The 24,444-nt window shown below is 39.5% G+C and overlaps 1 protein-coding gene across 1 annotated transcript in view; it reads right to left on the reverse strand.

The window, feature by feature from the left end:
- huwe1 (HECT, UBA and WWE domain containing E3 ubiquitin protein ligase 1) overlaps positions 1 to 24,444 on the reverse strand; it is a 387,803-nt gene that overhangs the window by 171,311 nt on the left and 192,048 nt on the right. The window contains 6 exon segments of the mRNA XM_051933601.1: positions 1,424 to 1,546; positions 6,523 to 6,739; positions 6,841 to 7,044; positions 7,127 to 7,227; positions 7,312 to 7,445; positions 18,982 to 19,227. Of these exon segments, the coding sequence (XP_051789561.1) occupies positions 1,424 to 1,546; positions 6,523 to 6,739; positions 6,841 to 7,044; positions 7,127 to 7,227; positions 7,312 to 7,445; positions 18,982 to 19,227 (1,025 nt within the window).

The following is a 24,444-nucleotide window of genomic DNA, read 5'->3' on the forward strand; positions in this document are numbered from 1 at the left end:
ATCCCATTCTAGCTTTTAACATTATTAAAAACACAGTAATTCATTAAGTTATATAAATAAAAACTTGGAAAGTAATCTTTAAATGGAGTAACAAATAGTACATGATGGTTCAAACAACATCTAGATGTAGGTTGATAATGTTAATTCTTTACAATAATGAGCAGATAACTGCTCAATCAAGTCAGTCTTATATGTGCTTAGATCATATCTTCCCCTTTTAAATTTCCAGAGATCCAGTTTAAATCTGCTACTTGTTGTCACTTCTCAGGGAACTGGCCAACAGGTAAGAAATCAATCATGCCTGCTGTGCTGGAAGGCATTAAATGATCTGCGAAGCACTAGTTTTCATATTGTATAAGTGCACGGAGATAAAACATTTTCTGCCAACATAAGGTGGAAATTTGAGGCAGTGATTGGTTCTCCTAACATAATTGGAGCAATTTACTGTAATCATATGGCAATAACTACACCAAACAAGAATGAAGCAACTTTTGTTAACTGTGAGAAGTTACATTGCAGTAAGTCAGCTATGATATGAAGATGTGGCGGACGAAAATTGTGTCAGTGGACTGGGTCAATCCATGACTCATTTTTTGGGGGGAAATAGCTTTAGCAGACATAATCTGTACATGGTGAATGGCTTGTTGGAAATGTAACTAGCTGAACACTCAATGTTTGATATGGCCCATACTAGTCACTGTAACAATCATGCCATTACATGTGCCATCTAGTATTGGATACCCACTCAGGTGCTAGCACTTTACACCTATCCTGAACACCAAAATGCAAACAAGCCAGATACTCTTGAATGCAGGTGGTGGGGCCTCAATGTGCCAGGAGAAAGGCTGCTCTACACACCAGCAAGTCTCTGAAGCATCACTGCATATGTATCAGTTTGATTAGCATGCTCCATTTATGAATGTTCCAGGGCAGTATTCGAGGCACATTGATATTCACATATTTACAAGGTGATTGTGATTTGTAAAGAGTATATTATGTAGAAATCTCCATAACTCAGGTTTTATAAATCTAGGCATGTATGCATTTTCCTGTTTTTTTGAGATGAGCAAATTTTCAAGCTTGATTGCACACAAAGTTTAATAAATGGGGCCCTTGGACTTGGTCACTGCATTACTACTGTAGTTTTCAAGCCATTCCTGTGCAACATTAGCTTAACACGTGTGCTTTTTTTAAAATCGGCCTTTCATGGAGTTGTTTAGGTGCTGATTTAAGTGTGTCATACCAAAAGAGGTAAATACCTATGCAATCAATTACTTTGTGTTGTGTTATTTGTAATTAATTTAGACCACTTTGCAGAGATCTATTTTCACTTTGATAATTACAGAGTCTTTCTATCCTTACAACGACAAATACCTTCATACAGTATATCAAACTATATGAGATTTAAAAAAAGGCTTCTTACTCAAATAAAGCATCATGTCCCCCAGAACAGAAGAATTTTTGTAGCATCAGGTGATATGGATACTTTCTCTCATCAAAAAGCATAGGGGATGTGAACCCCACAGAACATATGAAGAAAGTAAGTCTGGAAGAAAAAAAAAAATCTCATTGAAAATATTGCTTTGATGTGCTTTCATTGCAAATTAACATTTACTAACAAAACATTTTTATATTTACAAACACAAAGAAATATGCATGTGAAGAAAAATTAACTGACTTATTGACTGCCAAGATTAGTACTTCAGAGGTACCAGTTTTATTAAAATAAATCAGGTGAATTCTTACGTTAATGCTTCTAAAATAACAAATGTGATTATCCCATCAAGCTAAGTAGGATTGGTAAGCTCCTTCTTACTATATACCAAGAAAGAATCATTTCAGGTAATAATCACCCCAGGCCACTGCAGCTGTAAGCACACAGCACCACTGACATTTCTACCTGTCTGTGTGCAATTATAAACCTTACAGCTGTTACTTGTAAAGTTTTTTTTTTTTTTTTAATAAATGTATTTTTTTTTAAATGCTAGCCAGGAGTGAAATTTAAACTTTATGTAGTCACTCATGCATAAGGTGCTCCTTCAGTAGGGCACCGCCATATTTCAAAGTTTTTTGAGTGTGTGGCACTAAACCCACAAGTCACTCAAAAGTAACAAATTCATTTTTACATGTAAAAAGGTGTCTTCATTAAAATAAACTTTCCAAATTACTGTTTCATTACTAAGAAACAAGTGATTTACACATGTACAGTTGCAATAACAAATATTCAACCCCCTCACCTCAACAGTTGCAATAAAATATATCCAACCCTCTCACCTCAAGACAATAAAGAGATAAAGGAAAATGAAAAAAGCCTCATTAAACAAAAATATCTGGAACATTTTTAGAGTTATTTTGAGAATATAAAGAGACTTAAATTTGAGTTCAAATGAAAAATGCAACTCTTTTCATAAATGTGCATGTTCATTATTATATAAAACCAAGCTTCAGTACTTTGTGGAGCATCCTTTAGCTTTTATAACAACTTCTAATGACCATTTTTTTTACACCTCTCTGGTGGAGTCTTTGTTCATTATTCATATGCAAAAGCCTCTAGCTGACTGATGTATGATGGCTTCCATGCTGTAACTGCCTTCTTCAAATCCCACCAAAACTTTTCAGTGGGATATAAACTATGGAACTGAGAAGGCCACTCCAGGATCTATTTCACAACCAACTTTTGTTTAACTTGGAGATGTGCATGGGATCACTATCCTGCTGGAAAGTCCAATGATCACCAAGATTCAAATTCTGAACAAAAGACATCACATTCCTCTTATTTCTAGGAATTCACAATGCCAGTTACACGGTCAAGATTGCCAGTTCTTGCAGCAGAAAAACACACCCACATCATTAATGACCCACCTCCATGTTTGACAGTGGGGATGGTATTCTTTTGGTCATAAGCCTGGCCTTCTCACAGCAGACATACCGCTGGTCCACGTGTCCAAAAAGTTCAAAACTTAATTTCACCAGTCCACAGAACTGTACCCCAAAATTCTGCAGGCCTATCCAAATTTCTCCTGGCATATTCTAGTCGACCTTTGATGTTCTTTGTGGTCAAGAGTGGAGTGAATTTTGGAGTGTGGCCATTAAGTGCTTGTCTTATAGTTGCCAATGAAGCACTTGTTCCAGCTTTCATCAGGTCATCTTGTAGGTGTTTTGCAGTAACACCAGGGGTTTTTCTTAGTTGTCCTGCTTAAGTTGTTAAGGGCTCTTGATGAAATTTTGGGCTTTCTACCTAAGCCAGGTAAGTTTGCAGATGGTCCATTAGTTTTAAATTTCCTTATAATGCTCTCAATAGTGCCTCATGGAATGTTCAATTTTTGGGAGATCTTATACCCGATGCCCTTCAGGCACATTGAAATAATTTCCCCTCTCAGCTGTTGTCAAAGACCCTTAATCTTACTCATGATTGTAACTCACTTTCAACACCTTCATGGGTGTTGTTTATACACTGCCTGGCCAAAAAAAAAGTCACCACCAAAAAAAAAACGTCACACACTTTAATATTTCGTTGGACAGCCTTTAGCTTTGATTACGGCACGCATTCGCCGTGGCATTGTTTCAGTAAGCTTCTGCAATGTCACAAGATTTAGTTCCATCCAGTGTTGCATTAATTTTTCACCAAGATCTTGCATTGATGATGGTGCACTAGGCATGATGGGTGCATCACTTCATCTGCCTCTCTTCTTACCCTGATGCGCCCATCACTCTGGAACAGGGTAAATCTGGACTCATCAGACCACATGACCTTCTTCCATTGCTCCAGAGTCCAATCTTTATGCTCCCTAGCAAATTGAAGCCTTTTTTTCCGGTTTACCTCACTGATTAGTGGTTTTCTTACGGCTACGCAGCTATTCAGTCCCAGTCCCTTGAGTTCCCTTCGCATTGTGCGTGTGGAAATGCTCTTACTTTCACTATTAAACATAGACCTGAGTTCTACTGCGGTTTTTCTTCGATTTGATTTCACCAAACGTTTAAGTGATTGCCGATCACGATCATTCAGGATTTTTTTCCGGCCACATTTCTTCCTCGAAGACGATGGGTCCCCACTATCCTTCCAGTTTTTAATAATGCGTTGGACAGTTCTTAACCCAATTTTAGTAGTTTCTGCAATCTCCTTAGATGTTTTCTCTGCTTGATGCATGCCAATAATTTGACCCTTCTCAAACAGACTAACATCTTTCCCATGACCACGAGATGTGTCATTCGACATGGTTGTTTAAGAAATGAGAAGCAACTCATTGCACCAGTTGGGGTTAAATAACTTGTTGCCAGCTAAAAGATAATCGCCCATGCAGTAATTATCCAATAGAAGCCTCGTACCTATTTGCTTAGTTAAATCCAGGTGGCGACTTTGTTTTTGGCCAGTGTATATGCATTACAGTTGAGGCCAATTAAGGGCCATTACTGAATTCACAAAGGCTTAATTAAGTTCAAGCTCCATTTTAGGCCATAAAAACAAGCTGGAGGTTTTAAAAACAGCAATTATTATATAGGGGTTGAATAACTATGACATGGCTATATAAATAAAATATTCTGTTACTCACAAAAACTATCATACATTCTTTGTTGATTTTACCCAAAGCAAAATCATGCGTTTTGAAAAAACTTTCATTGGCAAATCCTTACAATCTTGGGGAATTGAAATATTTCTGATTTCAACTGTATATGCCAAAGCGAGTAGCATGTCACAGCTGAGTGAATCTGCTTTGTCAAAGATCCTATCTACATCGAACCCTACATAGTGAAGAGCTCATTATCATTGGATAGCTGAAGTTCAGATTTCCAATGATGTATATTTGTTTATGACTGGTCATTCATGTCACAGCTGTGTAGACAAAAAAATAAATTAGATGTGCAACAGCTTCTTTATACACAAGCTTCTGTCAGAGTGCATGGGGATTGCTTAGTTGACACAAAAGATTTGAACACTGTACTAAGAAATGTCTTCTTCTTCAAAAAAGAAAAAACACTCAGTTGAAGTGCTAGAAAAATTACAGAATGCTAGGTGCATGGAATACGAAGACCTTGAGTCACAGTTTTAACTATTGAGAAAGAGGTCTTTGCTGAAAGTCACAAATTTGATTCCTCTTCAAGCACATTTCTGAGTATGCCAGTTTTCCATCTGGATGCCAAACATGCTGTTTAGCTTAATTAGACACTGTACATTGGCCCCTAAGTGAATGGTTTAGAGATCAGTGTTTTGCAACCTTTATGGCTTTTATTTATATGAATTACATTCTTTCAAAAAATTGGAGTGTTATTATACTTACTACTTTCCGACCTTCTGCAAATCCTTTATGACATACAGGGTAGGATTCAAAAGTAATGAGCCTCATTGTGTTCTGACGCGAACGTAACTCGGCGCGCGCCCCACTTGCCAGCGACAGTGGGTGTTGGCTTCACAACGTAACGGAGCTCCTACCGCTCCGAGCTTTCGGAGCGGTAGGATCGGCCTTGACGGGAACCCCTGTGCGGTAGTGCGTTACACGGCGGAATGGAAAGTTCGTTAGAGCAACGGTATGCGTTGAAGACGAAGACTATGCTCATTGCCTTCTTCGGAGTGAAGGGGATCATCCACTACGAGTTTGTCCCGCAAGGACAGACCGTGAATGCTGCTTACTACTTGGAAGTCCTGAAAAGGCTGAAAAGAAGCGTAGCGCGCAAGCGAAGGGACATCAAGGACAGCTGGAAGCTTCACCACGATAACGCGCCCAGCCACACCGCCTTCATCGTGAGCGCCTACCTGGCCCGGATGAACGTTCCGGTGGTCCCCCAGCCTCCCTACAGTCCGGACGTGTCGCCTTCTGACTTCTTGTTTCCCCGCTTTTTATCAGCACTGAAAGGAAAACGCTTCGACTCGATCGAGGACATCCAAGCAAACGTCAAGGCAGCCCTTGCAGCCATCCCGGAAAAGGCCTATGTGGACGTCTTCGAGTCTTGGAAAAGCCGCCTACAAAAGTGTATTGATGCAGGAGGTGCCTATTTTGAAGACTACTAATTAGTTGTACCGATTAGCTCAATAAATTTGTTTTTTTGAACAAAGGCTCATTACTTTTGAATCCTACCCTGTATGCAGCATAATAGGCATTAATTTTTGGGTATGTAATTAAGATGCAATAAGTTTTTTTGGGTATGTAATTAAGATGCAATAAGTCCAAAAACTAATTAGTGCGTATGAGGTTAAAATAAATGCTTGCCTGAATAGAACTGAATTAAAGATGACTTTGTTGGTCAAGTATTTCCATTAAGAGAAGAAAAAACTAAAAGGAACATTTTAATATATAAATTAGTGAAATACAACAGAAAGCACAAATGTTAAAATTGGTGCTAACTTACTATACAAACTGCATTTAAGTAAGCAGACATGATGAACAGTATTGATTCTTAAAGCACATAAGCAGCATAAACAGCTAAACAAACCTTCTAAATACTGGACTCATTCAGCAAATTACGCTTTCCATGTTATGAAAGTGTTACAAAAGTCCTTCAAATTCAAAGGCAACAGGAAGTGCTAACCTAAATCGTGGAGTGGGAGTGTAAGGAGGAGGCTGCCAGGACAATCCTTTCGTTAACAGTTTAGTCAGAGAGGATGCTGTAGAACGAGCAGCAGGTGTTGGAGCAGTTGTTGTACTAGCTGCATGATGACTCCTCCTTTGTCGAACAGGTGAGCCAACACAAAGCTTCACCAAAAGCCCAAAAAGTTCTGCTAGGGCCCGTCCCAGTCGAGAAGATGCTATAAACAAAAGCATAGTTAAAAGAAACGCACATTAAACACAATTGAAAGACAATATTAAACAAAAAAAATGTTAAAACCTGTATTGGGCATGAACATACCAGACAGCAGCGGTTTGATTTGTTTGATGCGTGCAGCCATTGCTGGGGTAAGTTTAGATTTGCTTTTTGAGTCAGACGTGCTTGGCTCATCAGTCTCCATTGGTGCAAGGGCATCTCCATCAAGTCCTATTCCCTCCAGCAATCCCTGTGCAGAATGCTCAACAGCACTGGAGTTGCTTAGTGTTGAGGAGTCAGAGTCCCCTTCTGTACAGATAATATTAATTTTAGAAGAGGAAAGTGTATGCAAATACATTTAAGCACAATGGAAATGTGAAAATAGATAAACCTGGCTTTCTGACACCAGAGGCTGCAACAGTCATGCCTTTCTCTTCCTTTGGAACTAGTTTTTGCATGTCTGCTTGTCCAAATTCACATCCTGGGGGAAGGCTGTGAAATCACAAGCAAAAAAGTTGACAAAGAGAAAAGGGTAGAGGGCAGGAATGAAACTTATGATAAATATCGATATCTTACCTATTAGGTGTACAGAGTGAAAGTAATACTGTGCTCTCCCACACCAGTGAACAGTAAAGTTGACTTAGTTTATTTAGAACATTAAGACCTAGCTGGGAGCCCCACTGGTTTACAGAGATGGCTCGAATTTCACTCTAGAGTGAGAATGGGAGAAAGAACCATGTAAACAGTCAAGAAGGACAGCATCACAAAATGCAATCATAAGTATTTTAACCTATAAAATCATGTAGACTAAGTAGTTTAAACACATTAATGCATTTTAATATACTAAGTTTCTCTCCACACAAAAAGTAGTACACATTTAAATATGTTATATGTATCCTAACCAAGTACCCAAATATTCTATTTGCATTGATTTTACACTTTTTAAAATGATCACCCTGAAGTTCACACTAATCTATTTATAGAATGATAAATCAATTAATATAGTTCTACAAAAAACAAAAGCAGGTTTACTGATTGTAAAGAAGTGTTTTCATATATATATATATATATATATATAGCTAAAAAATATGTCATTAGATTTACTAATCATTAAGTATGATTGTCCATATATAGTGATTCAATATTGTGATTTACCCTTTTTTTTTTATTGGAAAGAATTTCTCTCCAAATTGACATTTTAAAGTCATTCTGAGTAATACAATTAAATACAGATTTTAAAATGTTGAGTCAAAAAGTAAACTTCATAATTATAACCTTAAGAATGGAAATGTATGGAATTAAGAAATTACACAACACCAAGTGCACTATTTCAATGGGTTGGCATAACTTCAGTCTGTGCTGTGGAAAAATCCAGGGATGCATCTTATTCTTGCAAGGAGCTGCACAACAGCTAGTAGTCCAAGTGCGTGCTGAGCTGCCAAGTTTAACGTAGCATTTAACACAAGGAAAGCCAACTACAAGAGCTGCAAACAGGCATTAGCCTACACTGTCTGTGAACAACAAATGCTCTTTTCAACTGCCCATACTACAGGGACATTACTAAGTATCTCAGACATGTTGGCTCCAGTATGGCTTTCATGCATGACTATGGTTTGTAGGAACACTCTTCAGTAATATGATGTAATGTTACTGTAACAAACCACCATGTGGGTCTCAACAGTCCATGAATCACATGTCAGTACGTTATGCTCTACAAAGTAATCGTTTGCATTGTACTGGAATAATCTATTCAGCTCGAGAGTATGAATTATGTTGCAGAATTCTGCATTTTCACAAAAACACCGTGTGGCTCTCAACAGTCCATGAATCTGATGTCAGTACATTCTGCTCTACAGAGTAATTGTTTGCATTGTACTGGAATAATCTACTCAGCTCGAGAGTATGAATTATGCAGAATTCTGCATTTTCAACTACAGTATATGGATTACGGTCATTACAAATAAAACATACAATAGACTTTGTTATCCGTTTTGCCATATCACAACTTCTGAGGAATTTATTCAAAGTTGTGACTGGAGTTGGCTGCTTAATTGGAACAGCTCTGGGCTTGGTGACATCAGATTTTTAACTCCAGCTGGTGACGCATGAAATACGCACAAATATTACTGTTATTACCACAATACTTTTATTGTGGCAAATTTTGCATATGGTTATAGTTGTCTCAAGTTCACCCCTTAAATGAATTCAATCTTTAAATGTAACTTGCAATGACAACATACTGTATAAATCTCACAACAACCTTGATCAGTCATTCTCTTGTTTGACATTGTTTTCAAGGCACCCGTTCAATCAGCAAAATGTGTTCGAGTGCAGCAAGCATATTACGGAAATTATTGTTGCATCGTAAGAAAATGTATGCAGTAGGCATTCTCCAGCAACAGCTTCATCAGTAAACTGATATAATGGCAACAGCAAATGGCTGGGTGCATGCAACTCATATTTCACGGTCTATAGTAATTAATCGCACAGTATGGATTATGTTTGGTTGCACACAGTTTAATTTAATTGATTGGAACATCAGCATATTCTTAATTTAAAAAAAAAAATTTTTTTTTTTTTTAAATCAGCCTGGCAATCTCAATCATCATACTTCAGGCAATTGTGATTTGTAAATTAATCAATTTTCCCCACCTCTGTGTGATAGCTGCCTAGAGTTCCGCGTGTTTGAGAGATGCTGTATCCAGGAGTTCAAATTATAGCTGTAATAGTTACTAAAGAACCAAACTTAAAAGAGCATGATGCACAGCTGTTGAGCTCTTAAGTAAATAGGGTCATCTTAAAAATCTTCAAACTGGTATTCTGGACTTAATCTGAAACTGTAAAGTAGTTAACATTGGTGGACACAGGTGACAGGACTCTCATAAGGGCTTCATGCACAATTTTTATAATCATACAGTACATGTTTAACTATGTTCTCAAATGAATTGTGGAGACGCCATGGGTTACTCATCTATATTTTAGGTATCACACTGTTAAATGTTTTGAATGAATTAGTGAAATTCCTACTTGAATACCCCAATCTACTTGCAATACATTGCCTCTCTCTCCAAAGATAAATGAGACCGAGGCAGTCAAGCAATACTATTATTCAGTGTTCTCCCCAGAAATATTTTCCAGCCAGGTGGCATGAAAAAGTAGCCAGGTGGGGCGGGACAGGGAAATTTGGTGGTGGGGAAAATTAAATGTGCACTATTTTTATTAGTTAATTATTAATTACTAGCCAACCCGCAGTGTAGCATACGCTGCATAATTATGTATTGATGGGTGAACACTTCCTGAACGACACAGTTGTCCAAATAGGGTGGGTTTGAGGATACCACTGTGAGTGAATGAAAAGATGGACCTCTGGAGAGAGCAACATGCCATTGTCCATGACTGAAAGTGGGATCGCCTGTGACGATGGAGGCCACGCTGGTGAAAGTTACTTCGTCGGTAGGGATAAGTTTCAGCACTTGTTCATTAAGGTGTAGCGAGTCTTCGTTGGTGACCCTTAATATAGCTTGCGTACTGAGTTGTTCCGGAGTCACAGTTGAGAAACACTTTTTTAATGTCTTAAGCACATGGAAAAAAATGAACATGTGAAACATCCGTAATGTAATAAGCCATCAAGAAAAGTAACATTGCAATAATGCACGCTACGACCCGATCGCTGTAAACAGAAGTGAAAACAAAATCGAGCTCAGTGCGTTCTTTAACTGCCTTCTCTGCCTTGTAGCGCAGTGGTAGTGTTGCTGCTTTGCAGTAAAGAGACTGTGGAAGATTTTTGGTTCACTTCCCGGTTCCTCCCTGTGTGGATAGCGCTTTGAATACTGAAAACACCGGTATATCAATGTAATGAAGTATTATTATTCTTATGTGTCCAGCGCTCGCTCTCTCGCGCGCGCGCCTGTATATGTGTGTGTGTCGCTCGCTCTCTCTCTCTCTCACTCGCTGCACATGTTCCTGCAGGCATACCAGTAAGTCAATGAAAAGATGGAACTCTGTAGAGAGCAACATACAACTGTCCGTGACTGAAAACTGGTTCTGGCAGATACATGCATATCTTTTTGAAAGTTTGGCCCTGTGCCTTATTAATTGTCATCGCAAAGGCAAATCTAACAAGAAATTGTCTTCGTGTAAAAGTAAAAGGCAAAATTATCCGCGACAAACAAACTGTTTACACGCTGCATACCAACCAGCTACACCGCATAATCACGCCGCTTTTTTAATGTTTTTTTAAGCAGAGGGAAAAAAATGAACATTTGAAAAATCCGTAACGCTGCTTTCAGTAAGTACAATGCACACGCGTTTAATTTGTCGGCCACTTTTGCCAGCCATCTATTCTGGTTTGGGCTGCTTTTGCAGTGTTACCGCTTGTGCATATTAAATCTTGAAATCCTTCGAGTAACTAACTAACACCCACCCACCCACACACACACAAACAGCTTGTGTGAAAAAAATTGCGCCCGTTCTTTCATCATTTTGCTGCAGCCTATCAAAGACTTGCTGATCATGTTTTCTAGACTCAATATACATTGGCTTTTCACTCAGCACGGGGGCGCGCATTCATCTCAGATTATTATATCCAGCTAGACTAATCTGCTACACTGCTGCGTTTGAAAAAACGATTTATCCCAGATGAGTTTCACTGGCATTAATGATTAGGAATCCGGTTGGAACAAAACCCTGTAGCCACAGGGGTTCACCAGGACCGAGTTTGGGAAACACTGCTGACACAGACGAAACCGACTCAGGTGAGGAGTTGGGGTGGGCAAAGTAGTTGCAGCTATTGATTATTTAGTATTGTTTGCCTGGGTGTGTGATCTGCTTGACGGGATCAGAAATAAAAGGAAAACAATGTGAAGGCAATGTCACAGGTGTTCCTGTAGTATAGCGGGTCTACAGCTCCCCTTCAAAAGGCCATTTTTAAAAAAATAATCACCGCGCTCACAGCGTAGAAGTGTGGCTGAAACGGTTTCCGGGTGGAGGCGTGCTGCGGGTGTTTCTCCCCTGTGCAGTGTGCAAGCGAGTGAGAGAGAAAGCCGGTACGTTAGAGTGAGCGACAGCAGGCTCGAAGGCAATGTCACAGGTGTTCCTGTGGTATAGCGGGTCCATAACTCCCCTTTAAAAGGCCATTTTTAAATATGTCTGATCTGCTCGACAGGATCAGAAATAAAAGGAAAACAATGTGAAGGCAATGTCACAGGTGTTCCTGTAGTATAGCGGGTCTACAGCTCGCCTTCAAAAGGCCATTTTTACATAAATAATCACAGCGCTCACAGCGTAGTGAGGGGTGTGGAAGTGTGGCTGAAACGGTTTCCCGGTGGAGTCGTGCTGCTTGGCGTTTCTCCCCTGTGCAGTATGCGAGCGAGTGAGGAGAGAGAGAAAGCCGGTACGTTAGAGTGAGCGAGAGCAGGCTCGAAGGCAAAGTGTCCCTGTGGTATAGCGGGTCCATAGCTCCCCTTCAAAAGGCCATTTTTAATCAGGCGACTAACAGTATTGGAGTAAAGGAACAAAGAAGGTCAGCTGCTGAGAGAGCGTCTCGACTGTTGCAGGGCCTGCATCAGTGAAGCAGGTGAGACACTAATGAAAAAGAGGCACAGGGCTTATTGGTTTTTAAAGACTGCTTCCTTCATTGTGTTTTAACCTCAGTTTTAAAGGATTGCTTTAAGGATCCCATGGGATACCCCTCGCAAACTGTTTTACACGCCTCTATGAACAGTCAACGTGGCTCAGATGTGCATGTGGACTCTGGCACAGACGAATATAAATGACGCCATGTTTTTCTGAGGCGTCGCGTCCGAGTTGGTGGGTGTGGCTCTGCGAGTTGACGTCGTATCCAAAGGTCTTAGAGTTGGTGGGCGTGGCTTCGTCCTGCGTGTGCCATGGGTGTCTTACTTGTCGGCGGCTTAGTGAATTATATATATATAGATTTTCCAATGCTCAATATGACTTCCTTTAAGGTTTGACACTTGTGCCAGAATATTTTTATTAAATTTAAGCAGTATCCAATTCAGGATCCTGCAACCCTAACAAAAATTTTAAATAATTGTTATGACATAAACCAAGAGGCACAAGTATTGTCGCTGTCGGAATGAAAAGTGAAAACAATGAAAAAAAGTATGGGAAACCAAATGAAGAAAAATTTTAAAATATTCTTCAAAGCCAACTTGCATATGCAGAAGGTGTCTTAAATATTTATTCTTCTTTTCTTCCTAGAGGCCCAGTTATCTGAAGCTTTCCCATAATCAAAGACCCCAGGATCTGGACCCTTGAAGGAGATAAACATGAGATTATTTAGCGTGCTTTGATTTATGCGATTTCTTAAACATGTCTTGATCCTTTTAAGGGCAGAAAACCACCTTTCACATTCAGCTGTGCTCACTGGCATCACTAGCCCAATATGAGCTAGTTTGGCTAAATTTGGAAATGACTCTTTGAGCTCTGATGTTGTTGCCATTTTTAGTAAAATCTGTTTTAGACCGAAGTCTTTGTATGATTGACTTCTGATCATTTTTGATGCAACTGTCCATTCTTGCCTGCTACTTTCAAATTTTAAAATTGGAGGGCTATCATTTTTGGAGTAATGATCAAAAAGAATTTCAGCAGACTCACTTGAATCATGAGTTTCTGCATTGAAAACTTTTGAAAAGCTGGAAATAACTGGCATGTCAGGGAAACTTGCATCTAGGTGCTTGCAACTGTCTCAAGGTATTTATCATATATTGCAGCTTTGAATGACATTACATCACTCTGTGTATAAACTATGTGGAGATCTGACCATTCTTCTGCCAGACAATGATGAAGGCTTTGAAAATATCTCCCAGGAGTGTCTTTCATCTCTATGATGGACAATTTTGTGGCGAGCAAAATTGGCTCAATTTCAGTAAGATTGACATCTTGCCTTTGCCAAGCCCTAGATAAGTTGGACAACAAAGGTAATAGTCTGAAAGCATCATCAGAGAGGAAACAAAACTGTATGTTTTAATACATCTGCTTAATCCTTCAGCTGTGATGTCATTTCGTTCAGCGGCCTCTCTTTCCAGTGAAGCTATGACACTCATCATACACTGTCATAGTGACTGTACTGCAAAGTCATGAGACAGCCATCTACCATCACTGGCCATTTTCAGTTTAATCTGGGGAATGTTAAGAATATTTTGAATTTCCGTTAAACCAGCCATCCTAACTGAACTTTGGAAAATAGTACAGCTGCCTTAAGATGTCGTTCAGTTTTGTTAAATAAGGTACAGCAGCTGCTGTGGCACATGCAAAGCCAATCTGTGGTTTACAGTGGCAGTTGACCAAGATGAGTCCAGATGTTTCATCTTTAAGCAGGTTTGCCACACCTTTATGTTTCCCAATCATAACAGCAGCTCCATCTGACCCTAGTCCAACCAGATTAGCAGTTTTCAAGCCTTGAGTGTCCATAGTCTCACACAGTGTGTTGGTTATAGTCTCTGCTTTGCCATCAATCATATTGTGGGTTGATACAAACGTAATTCTGACCTCTTTAGTGACCTGGCAAACATATTTAATGTAAATAATTAATTGTTTTACAACTGAGATGTCTGTGGTTTCATCACACAGAATACTGAAAAAATTTTCAGCGTGTATATTTTTCAGTGTGTTACTTTATTTCTGATGCTAAGATATCCAGCAGCTCTTGCATTATTCTTTCATAGGTGTAATGTGCATTTTTACCAACATTGAGATGTTGTAAAAAGGAACAACCCATTTCTTTACAGTGTTCCAACAGCTTTTCAAATAACGTTGTATGTGGCAACTCGTTTTTTGCCAACCAATGCATGGATCATAAAATTCCCACAATGGCATCTCTCTAAGTTATTTAACAGATGCAGATCTTTCACTTTGACCGATTCCAGTTTGCTCTAGTACACCTTTTCCTAAAAGGCCAGCAGAAGACTCAATGTGTGTTTTACGGTTTTCACGGTCAAGCAAGCTTTCTTTTCGAATTCTTGTGCATGGCACGTATACCCAAGGTAACTCCCTCCTTGGGAGGTGTTTGTTTGAATATTTCATGCACGATGAGCACCACATACCATTTTCTTTGACCATTAGCCAATCAAAATCTTTAAACCATTGTTTGTTTATGCCGGATAAGCGGTGCTTAGATTTATCAGTTGGCAGTGTGTGTGCTGAAGACATTTCCCTTGATGGACCAGCCTCTGCAATGTGTCTGCCTGAAATTGCCACATCAGAAGTTGACTCCGCACCTTCATTAGTTTGTGGTGTCTCTTTTCTGAAATAACTGAGCAGTGTTGTTTTCTGAACACTTTTTTTTGCTCATGTTCGTAAAACGTTTGGAAAAAATTAAAAGTACCTATGAATAAGACTTTTGAGTGGGAAAGTGAGAGCCTGTTGGATATTCAACGCACACTTGCACTACAGCAGGGCAAGATATGAACAAAAAAGGAATGGCAGATGGGTCACTTTAACAAAACCCTCAGCAATTCAGTAACAAAACTTTTGCTCAGGACACTGTGTGCTGCAAGGATTTCGGCACACTTTTTGCAATATGGACGCAGGTGCAAATATGAGCAAATATAAGAACATTAGATGGGGTCATTTTAACAAAACCCTCAGTATGAGCAAATATAAAAATGGCAGAGGGAGTCACTTTAACAGGAACCACACTGACTGCTACAAGGATTTTTGCACACAGAACACACCTAATGCTTAAACAACTGTGTGTGTATATATATATATATATATATATATATATATAGGTTTGCTATGTACTGAATAAGAAGAGAGCAGCTGTATGCTTAGCAGCACTACACAGACTGCACTGACACCGAGAGCAGAGACGTCACTTCCCGACGCCCTTTTTCTGATATCTGACAGGCTGGTTCCACTAGCCTTTTTATCAGTCCTCCTCTCGCCCGCCCACCCACCCACCTCCACATCCTCTTTGCTTGTGAACTGCTGCTCTGCTCCCGCTATTAGCATGCACTGCCACCTCTCCATACTCCTTGCTACTGTATTAAGCTACTCCGCCCCCAATATTACCATGTACACCCGCCTCACGAAAGCTCACCTCCCTATACTCTTTGCTCGTGAACTCCGCTCCGCCTCGTCCTCGCTATTAGCATTAGCATCAAGGGATCTGCAACATCCTGTCCCACACCTCTCCCCTCGCCACTTGCGATCCTGCTTCTAAACAAAGACGCTAGGGAGAACACTGCTATTAATTGTCAGCCAGTTACACTCAGAAGTTTTATTGTTAATATTTATTTAATTTTGTAAAGTAACCTTGAAACTGGGATAAGGCCCTATACAAATTTTAATAATAATTTTATACAAATATTAAGACATGTACAGTTAGTGTTTTAGCAGTGTGCAGTTTCTTACTTGCACATCTGACATACATGCAACAAACATGTTGTGACAACATGATAAGACACTGCCTGCCCATACAATATGTTAAAAGTCAGCCAAGTAAAAAGTCACTGTCTCTCTCTATAATATATATACAGTGCATCCGGAAAGTATTCACAGGGCATCACTTTTTCCACAATTTGTTACGTTACAACTTTATTCCAAAATGGATTAAATTCATTTTTTCCCTCAGAATTCTACACACAACACCCCATAAAGACAACGTGAAAAAAGTTTACTTGAGGTTTTTGCAAATTTATTAAAAATAAAAAAAATGAGAAATCACATGTACATAAGTATTCACAGCCTTTGCTCAATACTTTGTTGATGCACCTTTGGCAGCAATTACAGCCTCAAGTCTTTTTGAATATGATGCCACAAGCTTGGCACACCTATCCTTGGGCCAGTTTCGCCCATTCCTCTTTGCAGCACCTCTCAAGCTCCATCAGGTTGGATGGGAAGCGTCGGTGCACAGCCATTTTAAGATCTCTCCAGAGATGTTCAATCGGATTCAAGTCTGGGCTCTGGCTGGGCCACTCAAGGACATTCACAGAGTTGTCCTGAAGCCACTCCTTTGATATCTTGGCTGTGTGCTTAGGGTCGTTGTCCTGCTGAAAGATGAACCGTCACCCCAGTCTGAGGTCAAGAGCGCTCTGGAGCAGGTTTTCATCCAGGAGGTCTCTGTACATTGCTGCAGTCATCTTTCCCTTTATCCTGACTAGTCTCCCAGTCCCTGCCGCTGAAAAACATCCCCACAGCATGATGCAGCCACCACCATGCTTCACTGTAGGGATGGTATTGGCCTGGTGATGAGCGGTGCCTGGTTTCCTCCAAATGTGATGCCTGGCATTCACACCACAGAGTTCAATCTTTGTCTCATCAGACCAGAGAATTTCTTTCTCATGGTCTGAGAGTCCTTCAGGTGCCTTTTGGCAAACTCCAGGCGGGCTGCCATGCGCCTTTTACTAAGGAGTGGCTTCTGTCTGGCCACTCTACCATACAGGCCTTCCCCAGATATGTGCCACGAGACAATTCTGTCTCAGAGGTCTTCAGACAATTCCTTTAACTTCATGCTCGGTTTGTGCTCTGATATGAACTGTCAACTGTGGGGCCTTATATAGACAGGTGTGTGCCTTTCCAAATCATGTCCAATCAACTGAATTTACCACAGGTGGACTCCAATTAAGCTGCAGAAACACCTCAAGGATGATCAGGGGAAACAGGATGCACCTGAGCTCATGTGCTTTCTCAATTTTTTTATTTTTAATAAATTTGCAAAAATCTCAAGTAAACTTTTTTCACGTTGTCATTATGGGGTGTTGTGTGTAGGATTCTGAGGGAAAAAATGAATTTAATCCATTTTGGAATAAGGCTGTAACATAAAATGTGGAAAAAGTGATGCGCTGTGAATACTTTCCGGATGTACTGTGTGTGTGTGTATATATAATATATATATATATATATATATATATATCTCCAACGTCCAACTTGTGATTTATTCACGGTAAACCGAGGCAGAGGCTACAGGCCGAGGGAAGGGTGACGTCAGGAATGGGGGCCCAGACAGGGCCCTCCTCACTCATGCGCCAGCCTCCGTTTGAATCGGTCTACCCCTGGCCATGTTTTGGTGCGTACCTTGCCTCTGAGTAGCTAGCGATACCAGTTTGTTTGATTTCCTGTTACACTATTACTTGGGTAGAGCCGCAGGGGACATGCTAGTTTTGAAAATAAGTTAGAAATGGCATAGCACAAAATTTTAATTCACCCAGGATTGTGCTTACTATTTCAGTCATTGAAAACAGATTTCTCAACAACAGACACAGTGTAAGCAGATGGAACAAGATAAAAATGTGATTGCGCTTTGCAGACAGAGCAAGATTTTGAAAGCAGAAAGTGAGATACAGCATTTGTGCTTACTACAATTCATTAAATAAGCCTTTGCGATTTTGTATTTGTAGTGCTGGCGTTTTCTATTCACCAGTTAAGCAAACAGAAAACTGTTGCTCCACGTTCATTCCACCAAAAGCAAAATAATATTTTAACTATATGGGACTAGGAATTTATAAGACAGAATGTCTTGTATATTTACCTGTCCAAGCAGAGGATTTTATACCAAATTACATGGTGACAAACATTTCAATTGATGACAGACTCACCACCACATGCTCCTTAAACTTGTAGCCATGTTGGTCATGGCACTGGGGTTAATGTCCAATTTTAACAAAACAACAAAGACAGCTCATTAATGTTTCCACTAGATTATAAGTTAGGCCCTGACTTGGTACCACTTAGGATGAAACCCATGGCATTATTTACTGGACAACATAGTTAAAATATTTATCAATCTGACCTGTAGTGAATAAATTCTTCAGTGAACTCTCATTTTTAATTATTTTTTCCCCACAAGTGCCAGCAACACATTAAAAGGAATCTGGGGATGGTCCAGACAAGAATAGGGCTTACAGGACTTGACTACTTCACATCTCACCTCTGAGTTTGAGCCAGAGGACGTCCAAACATACAATGCATAAAGCATAGAATTTAATGCTATATACAAGTGCTAAACCAATTGCAGTTAGTAAGGTGTAATTCTACAGCACAAAGTAATTCTGTTTTTTTTTCCTAATGGAACTCATGTGTCAGAGAAAATAAAAACACAGCTGTTCAAGAGCAACCTATCAGAATTTAACCAACCAGCATGTACAAGAGTTCTCATATGCAACTGTCAAAACTCTGCTTATACATTAGCAAATAGTGAATATTATGATCCCCAACAATGCTATGTCTACTTAAAGTGTGCATTGAATTTTAAAGATTTACAAAATTACACAGAAAAACACTTACCTGCCCAACTCTGCATGTGTGGACAAACATCATTATGTAAGCATGTGCAGCAGTGAGAGCGTGTAATAATGGTGTAGCCTGGGCAGACAATGTTGCATCAGTCACATTTCCTGCATTTGCAAGTTCACGCAAAAGAACTGAACCACCAGGAGCATCAATAGGTCTGTGCAAAGGCTCTAGCGATGATAGGATTCCATCAAGCTGTAGTAAACCCTCTTGTAGAACTTTAGGTTCATGTGATAAAGTCTGTAGAGGAGAAAAATTCATACACACTGGTAAGGGCTCTGAAAACATCACGAAAATGTGCACTACATATATGTAACTACCAGAACATACTTAACATATCTTCCCAGTTACTGGCCAACCATTTAGCCAAAGTGCAACTACAACTTTTCAATCCTCTGCAATATTATAAAAGCCTTAGCAATTTTACTTAGAATATAAATCAATTTGTTCAGCATATTTTGACAAGCAATCACTTGACAACTTTATTAAGTTTTGCCAGGAAGCATTTCATGCCTCAAAGGTTAAATAAGCTTTAGACTAAAACCAGCACCAACAAAACCAGTTAATTGACCATAACTTTGTATACTGCCAAGTGTATTATTGAGTTCCCATTAAAACTTCTGAAATTTCACTAACACCTTACAAGTTCTAACCTGATTTTCCAAGGCAGTAGGATTAAATAACAGAAACAAAAGTGCAGAATGACATCACTTCACTGAACAAGTTGTTAAAAAAAAAAAAAAAAAAAAATTAAGATCAAGGTTGGACAACATATGTTAACCTATAGGAAGGATTTAGAAAAGATGCAAACATCAAACAGAAGGTAACTGCAGTTTGGTGTTCCTATCAGATGGACAACTTTATGGAATGGGCTTTTGGTTTCCGGCAATCCATATTAATAACTGAGAATGCTAAACCGGATGGACGCAGGGACATCCGGCCATGGGCCGTGGCCACAAAAGACGTACTGCGCAGGCGCCCCACAATTCCCCCGAGACACCCCCCCCCCACCCCAAACAACGGAAACCGGCTGGATGGAATGCAACGTAAACGCACGAAGCCATTGCACACGAAACGGGACACACACAAAGAAGAGGATTGAGACCCACGACACCCAAAGCCCCCCTCCAATAACTGAAATAAGAAATGAGGCCACGCGCCCCTAGGACACCAAAAACAAAGGAGTCACACGCAGGCACACATAGCACACGAAACGGTTCGCACACAAAAAGGACGATTCAGCCCCACGACACACAAACACCCCCTCCACTAACAGAAATAAAAACTCAGGCAACAAGCCCCCAGCACACAAAAAAAAAACAAGCCGCGAGCGCCACACAAAGCCCATTGGACACGAAACGGGACAGACTACGGACATAGCACGCGAAATGTACACAAAAAGGACGATTCAGACCCACGACCACACTAACAATTGCGCCAGTTAGCCGACAGCGCGTTCAATAATATGTCCACTTTTCATGAAAATTCATTGGGATTAATGAATGTCATTTGCAATCATTGTCATTCACTTAACTTCCCTGAAGAAACAAATGGCAATACAAGTAATAAATTTACACGTTGTTGTCAAAAAAGTCAAATTACACTGCCTCCTTTACATTCATATCCTGCATATCTACAGAAGCTTCTAACTAACGAAGTACCTGAAAGTAAAAACTTTATGAACTGCATTACATCCTACAATAGTTCATTTGATTTTGCATCTACCGGAGTAAATATCAGGTCACCAAAAGGCAATGACCCATACTGCTTTCGCGTATGTGGACAAATATTACATCGCATTGGAACAGTGCACCCTGAAACAAATCAAGAACGCAAATATGCACAAATCACGTCGGCACCTACAAAGCGCTTCTGAAACCGCGGAAGAAAAAATGTCTCGGCTTCAAAAACACATGGCACTCCTTATTCCAAATACCGGTCCCAATCACAGAAACATCGGTATCCACTATGACAATGCACAGTAACAATGCACATGACATCCGTCTTGCCACACTATTAATTATAGATGAATGTACAATGGCATCCAGTCACTTACTCAACACCACTGATAAACTTCTACAAACGTTGATGAATAATAATACTCCCTTTGGAGGAAAGGTACTTTTATTAGGAGGAGATTTTAGACAGTGCTTACCTATTGCTCCACATGCCATGCGCTCAGCTATTATTCAGTCCACCTTAAAATACGCGACAACGTCATATAAACAACACGAGACCGAACTACAATACATATACAGGCGTGACACCTGATTGGTGATAATACGAAGAAACGAACAGTCCGCATATTAACAGTGAGTTCGATCCTACTTATTACTTATCCATATTCCTAACGATAAAGATCAAACAAGTCATCAATGCACGATCACGGATACAAAACTAGACGGCTCGAGTAACGGGACCACAAACACGAACCCGCATAAAAAAAAAAATCCACCTCGGCGCGCTTCTAAAACCGCGGAACAAAAAATGTTACGCGAACAATTGGCATTACTTTCTAAAGATACACTTGGTACAAAACATGCGATTTCCAGATCCCGAATATAACAATTGGTTATTACAACTACAACATTGTACACTCACCAATACAGATGGACTTCACCCAGATATTATTACAATTCCTCAACCCTTCATCTGCGACGACTTACTTACGGAGATATTTGGAACAGCGGTCTCATTAGACCAAATGCCCCTTTTAACACAATGAAGTATATTATGTCCAAAAAATATTACTGTTGATCACATTAATAACCAGGTCATTTCATTACTTCCTGGAGAGTCACACCTCTTTCTAAACTCTGACAAAGTTGACTCTGATGACGACAATGACCATCTTAATTTCCCCTTAGCATATTTGAACACTATTAACCCAGCCGGATTACCACAACACAGTCTTAGCCTTAAAAACGGAACAATACTCATGCTATTAAGAAACCTTAACACTAAACAGGGTTTATGCAATGGTACACGTTTAGTCGTCTACACCATAACACACAATGTTATTCAAGCAACAGTTCTTACAGGATCACATGCTAACAATACTGTTCTAATTCCTAAAATTGATCTTACAAGTTCTGACCTGGAATTACCTTTTACACTTAAATGGAAACAATTCCCCATTAAACCTGCCTTTGCCATTACCATCAACAAATCACAAGGACAAACCATGCACAAGGTTGGCATCTACCTATCTGAGCCCGTTTTTGGACATGGACAACTTTATGTGGCCTTCTCACAACTTCGACGTTCATCTGACGTTAAAGTTAAGGTCATAAATGCTCCATGCCAAGGAAAAATCATTCAAGGACAACACACCATCTTTACTACTAATGTTGTTTAAAAAGAAATTTTCCAATAAACCTTTACACTGTGCCACTGCGTCATCTACACCTTCACACTATGCTATATCTCATTCATACATCACGCTCTTTGTAATTTCCCAACACCGGGGGTTGGCGAGCGAAGGAGCAGGGGGCGGAGCCCCCTAGTAATAATTTAAATAGATTTGAGTCCACAAATTGGAATCCAAGTTTAAACTCTAGTCACTGAATTTCATTGTAGAGATGCATTACAAAATCCAGTCTGAATACAGTATTACTCTTGTAGAATATTAAAAACATAAGGAAAGTGTTGCCTTTTGTTGCATTTTTACACTTAAATAACAATTCTCAACTATACTTACAACTGTCAGAAGCTCTCATAATAATTACTGTGATAAAAATGCTAACTCATTGCCATAGGAGTGTCTTGATCTGAATTCAGTTATTTTGATTGTGAGAAAATATTACAAATGAGATCAACACCACAAATACACAAGTGTGGTATAGCTTTGTAGAGTTCAGGTAATCAGTACTAGCATTTTGCAACATGAAAGGCACTAGATATAAAAAGTTCCTTCTTTGAGATTTAACAAGAACACCCCTTGCATAGCTTGCTTAAAAAAAAAAAAATCAAAAGTTTTACAGAAACAAAGAAATGTCTATTGTGCTATGTATTTGTGTCACCTGCTTGCATCACTTGATTTATGTCAAAATGTAAACAATACAACTTCTTAAGTTCCTGTGTTTTACCAATAAATGGCACAATATTCCTTCGCAAAATGTGTGTTTAACTTGATGAGCTTTTAACAGAGATCCCCTTTCCACCGAGTATAAGGAAAATAACGTGTAAGCCATCTTGAGATGTCTCATTAATTGTTGGTAGTGAGAAACAGATAGTCCTTTTTCCTCTCTATATATAATGCATTTTAGCAGAGATAACTGACAGCAACAGAAGCAGCCTTGAATTTTACTCCCCCCGCCCCCCATCGTTTTACATTAGCAAATTATTCATTTTATTATAATCTGTACCTAATTTTAAGGAAAACAGTTTAACAAACGGAGATCATTTAAATTCAAAACATATTTGAACAAGTTTTGATTTTCCCTGTGTAATGGTACTGTAAGAGTCCATATACAGCACATAGCAATGAACCAGCTCAAAAGAGGTAGTGTGATGAACTGGAACTCTCTATTTGGGCTTAATTATATATTAGATGTGCCAGAAACCCTTGTGATCGATCATTTAAATGGAAAAAACTTCTCCCATCATAAAACATTAAGACTACCAGACAAAGTAAAACCTAAGTAGACATTGGGGAAAACTTGCAAACTATACAAGGACCAGGGGCCTCATGTATAACGCCGTGCGCAGAATTCACTATAACATGGCGTAAGCACAAAAGCAGGAATGTGCGTACGCACAGAAAAATCCAGATGCAGGAATCTGTACGTACGCAAACTTCCACGTTCTTCCTCTACATAAATCCCGATCAGCGTGAAAAGTAATGCACGTGCCTTCTGTCCTGCCCCAACTCCTCCCAGAATTACACCTCTTTGAATATGCAAATCAATATAAATAGCCTTCTGTGAAAAGACAATGGGAAAAGCACGGGGAAAAATATAAGCGAATACCAAGTGGAGGCAAAGGGAAAACGTACTATTTGTTGGTTTAAACAGCGGTATAATCAACAAAATGAAGTTGATCAAGTGACAGAGTATCGGAGAAACTCGAAAGCTCAAGTTCACAAAGTAACACAGTGCCCGAAATAAAAAAGAAATCACATATCAAAGTCGGCGTGAAAAGGCGACTCGTAGCGGACCATCAGAGTGTCATATGAAAGCTTATTAGGGTACAGACAAAAATAGGCACACGGTGGGGAAAAAAGCACGAAATGTCAACTTTAATCTTGAAATTTCCACTTTAATCATGTAGTTTATTTTGCCATTAAAGTAGAACATCATAAGCTTCATCTTAAAATCGTTAAGTTTACTAGATTCTCAAGTCCCATCTATATATATAAAAATGGAATGGGTGGGTCGTCGGGTGGGCCTTTTTTTCATTCCGTCGTTTTTTCGACGTTTTGAAAATGTAGAATGATTATTTGATTTTTTTGTTTTT

The sequence above is a fragment of the Erpetoichthys calabaricus genome, chromosome 11, assembly GCF_900747795.2.
Source record: "Erpetoichthys calabaricus chromosome 11, fErpCal1.3, whole genome shotgun sequence".
NCBI lineage: Eukaryota > Metazoa > Chordata > Cladistia > Polypteriformes > Polypteridae > Erpetoichthys > Erpetoichthys calabaricus.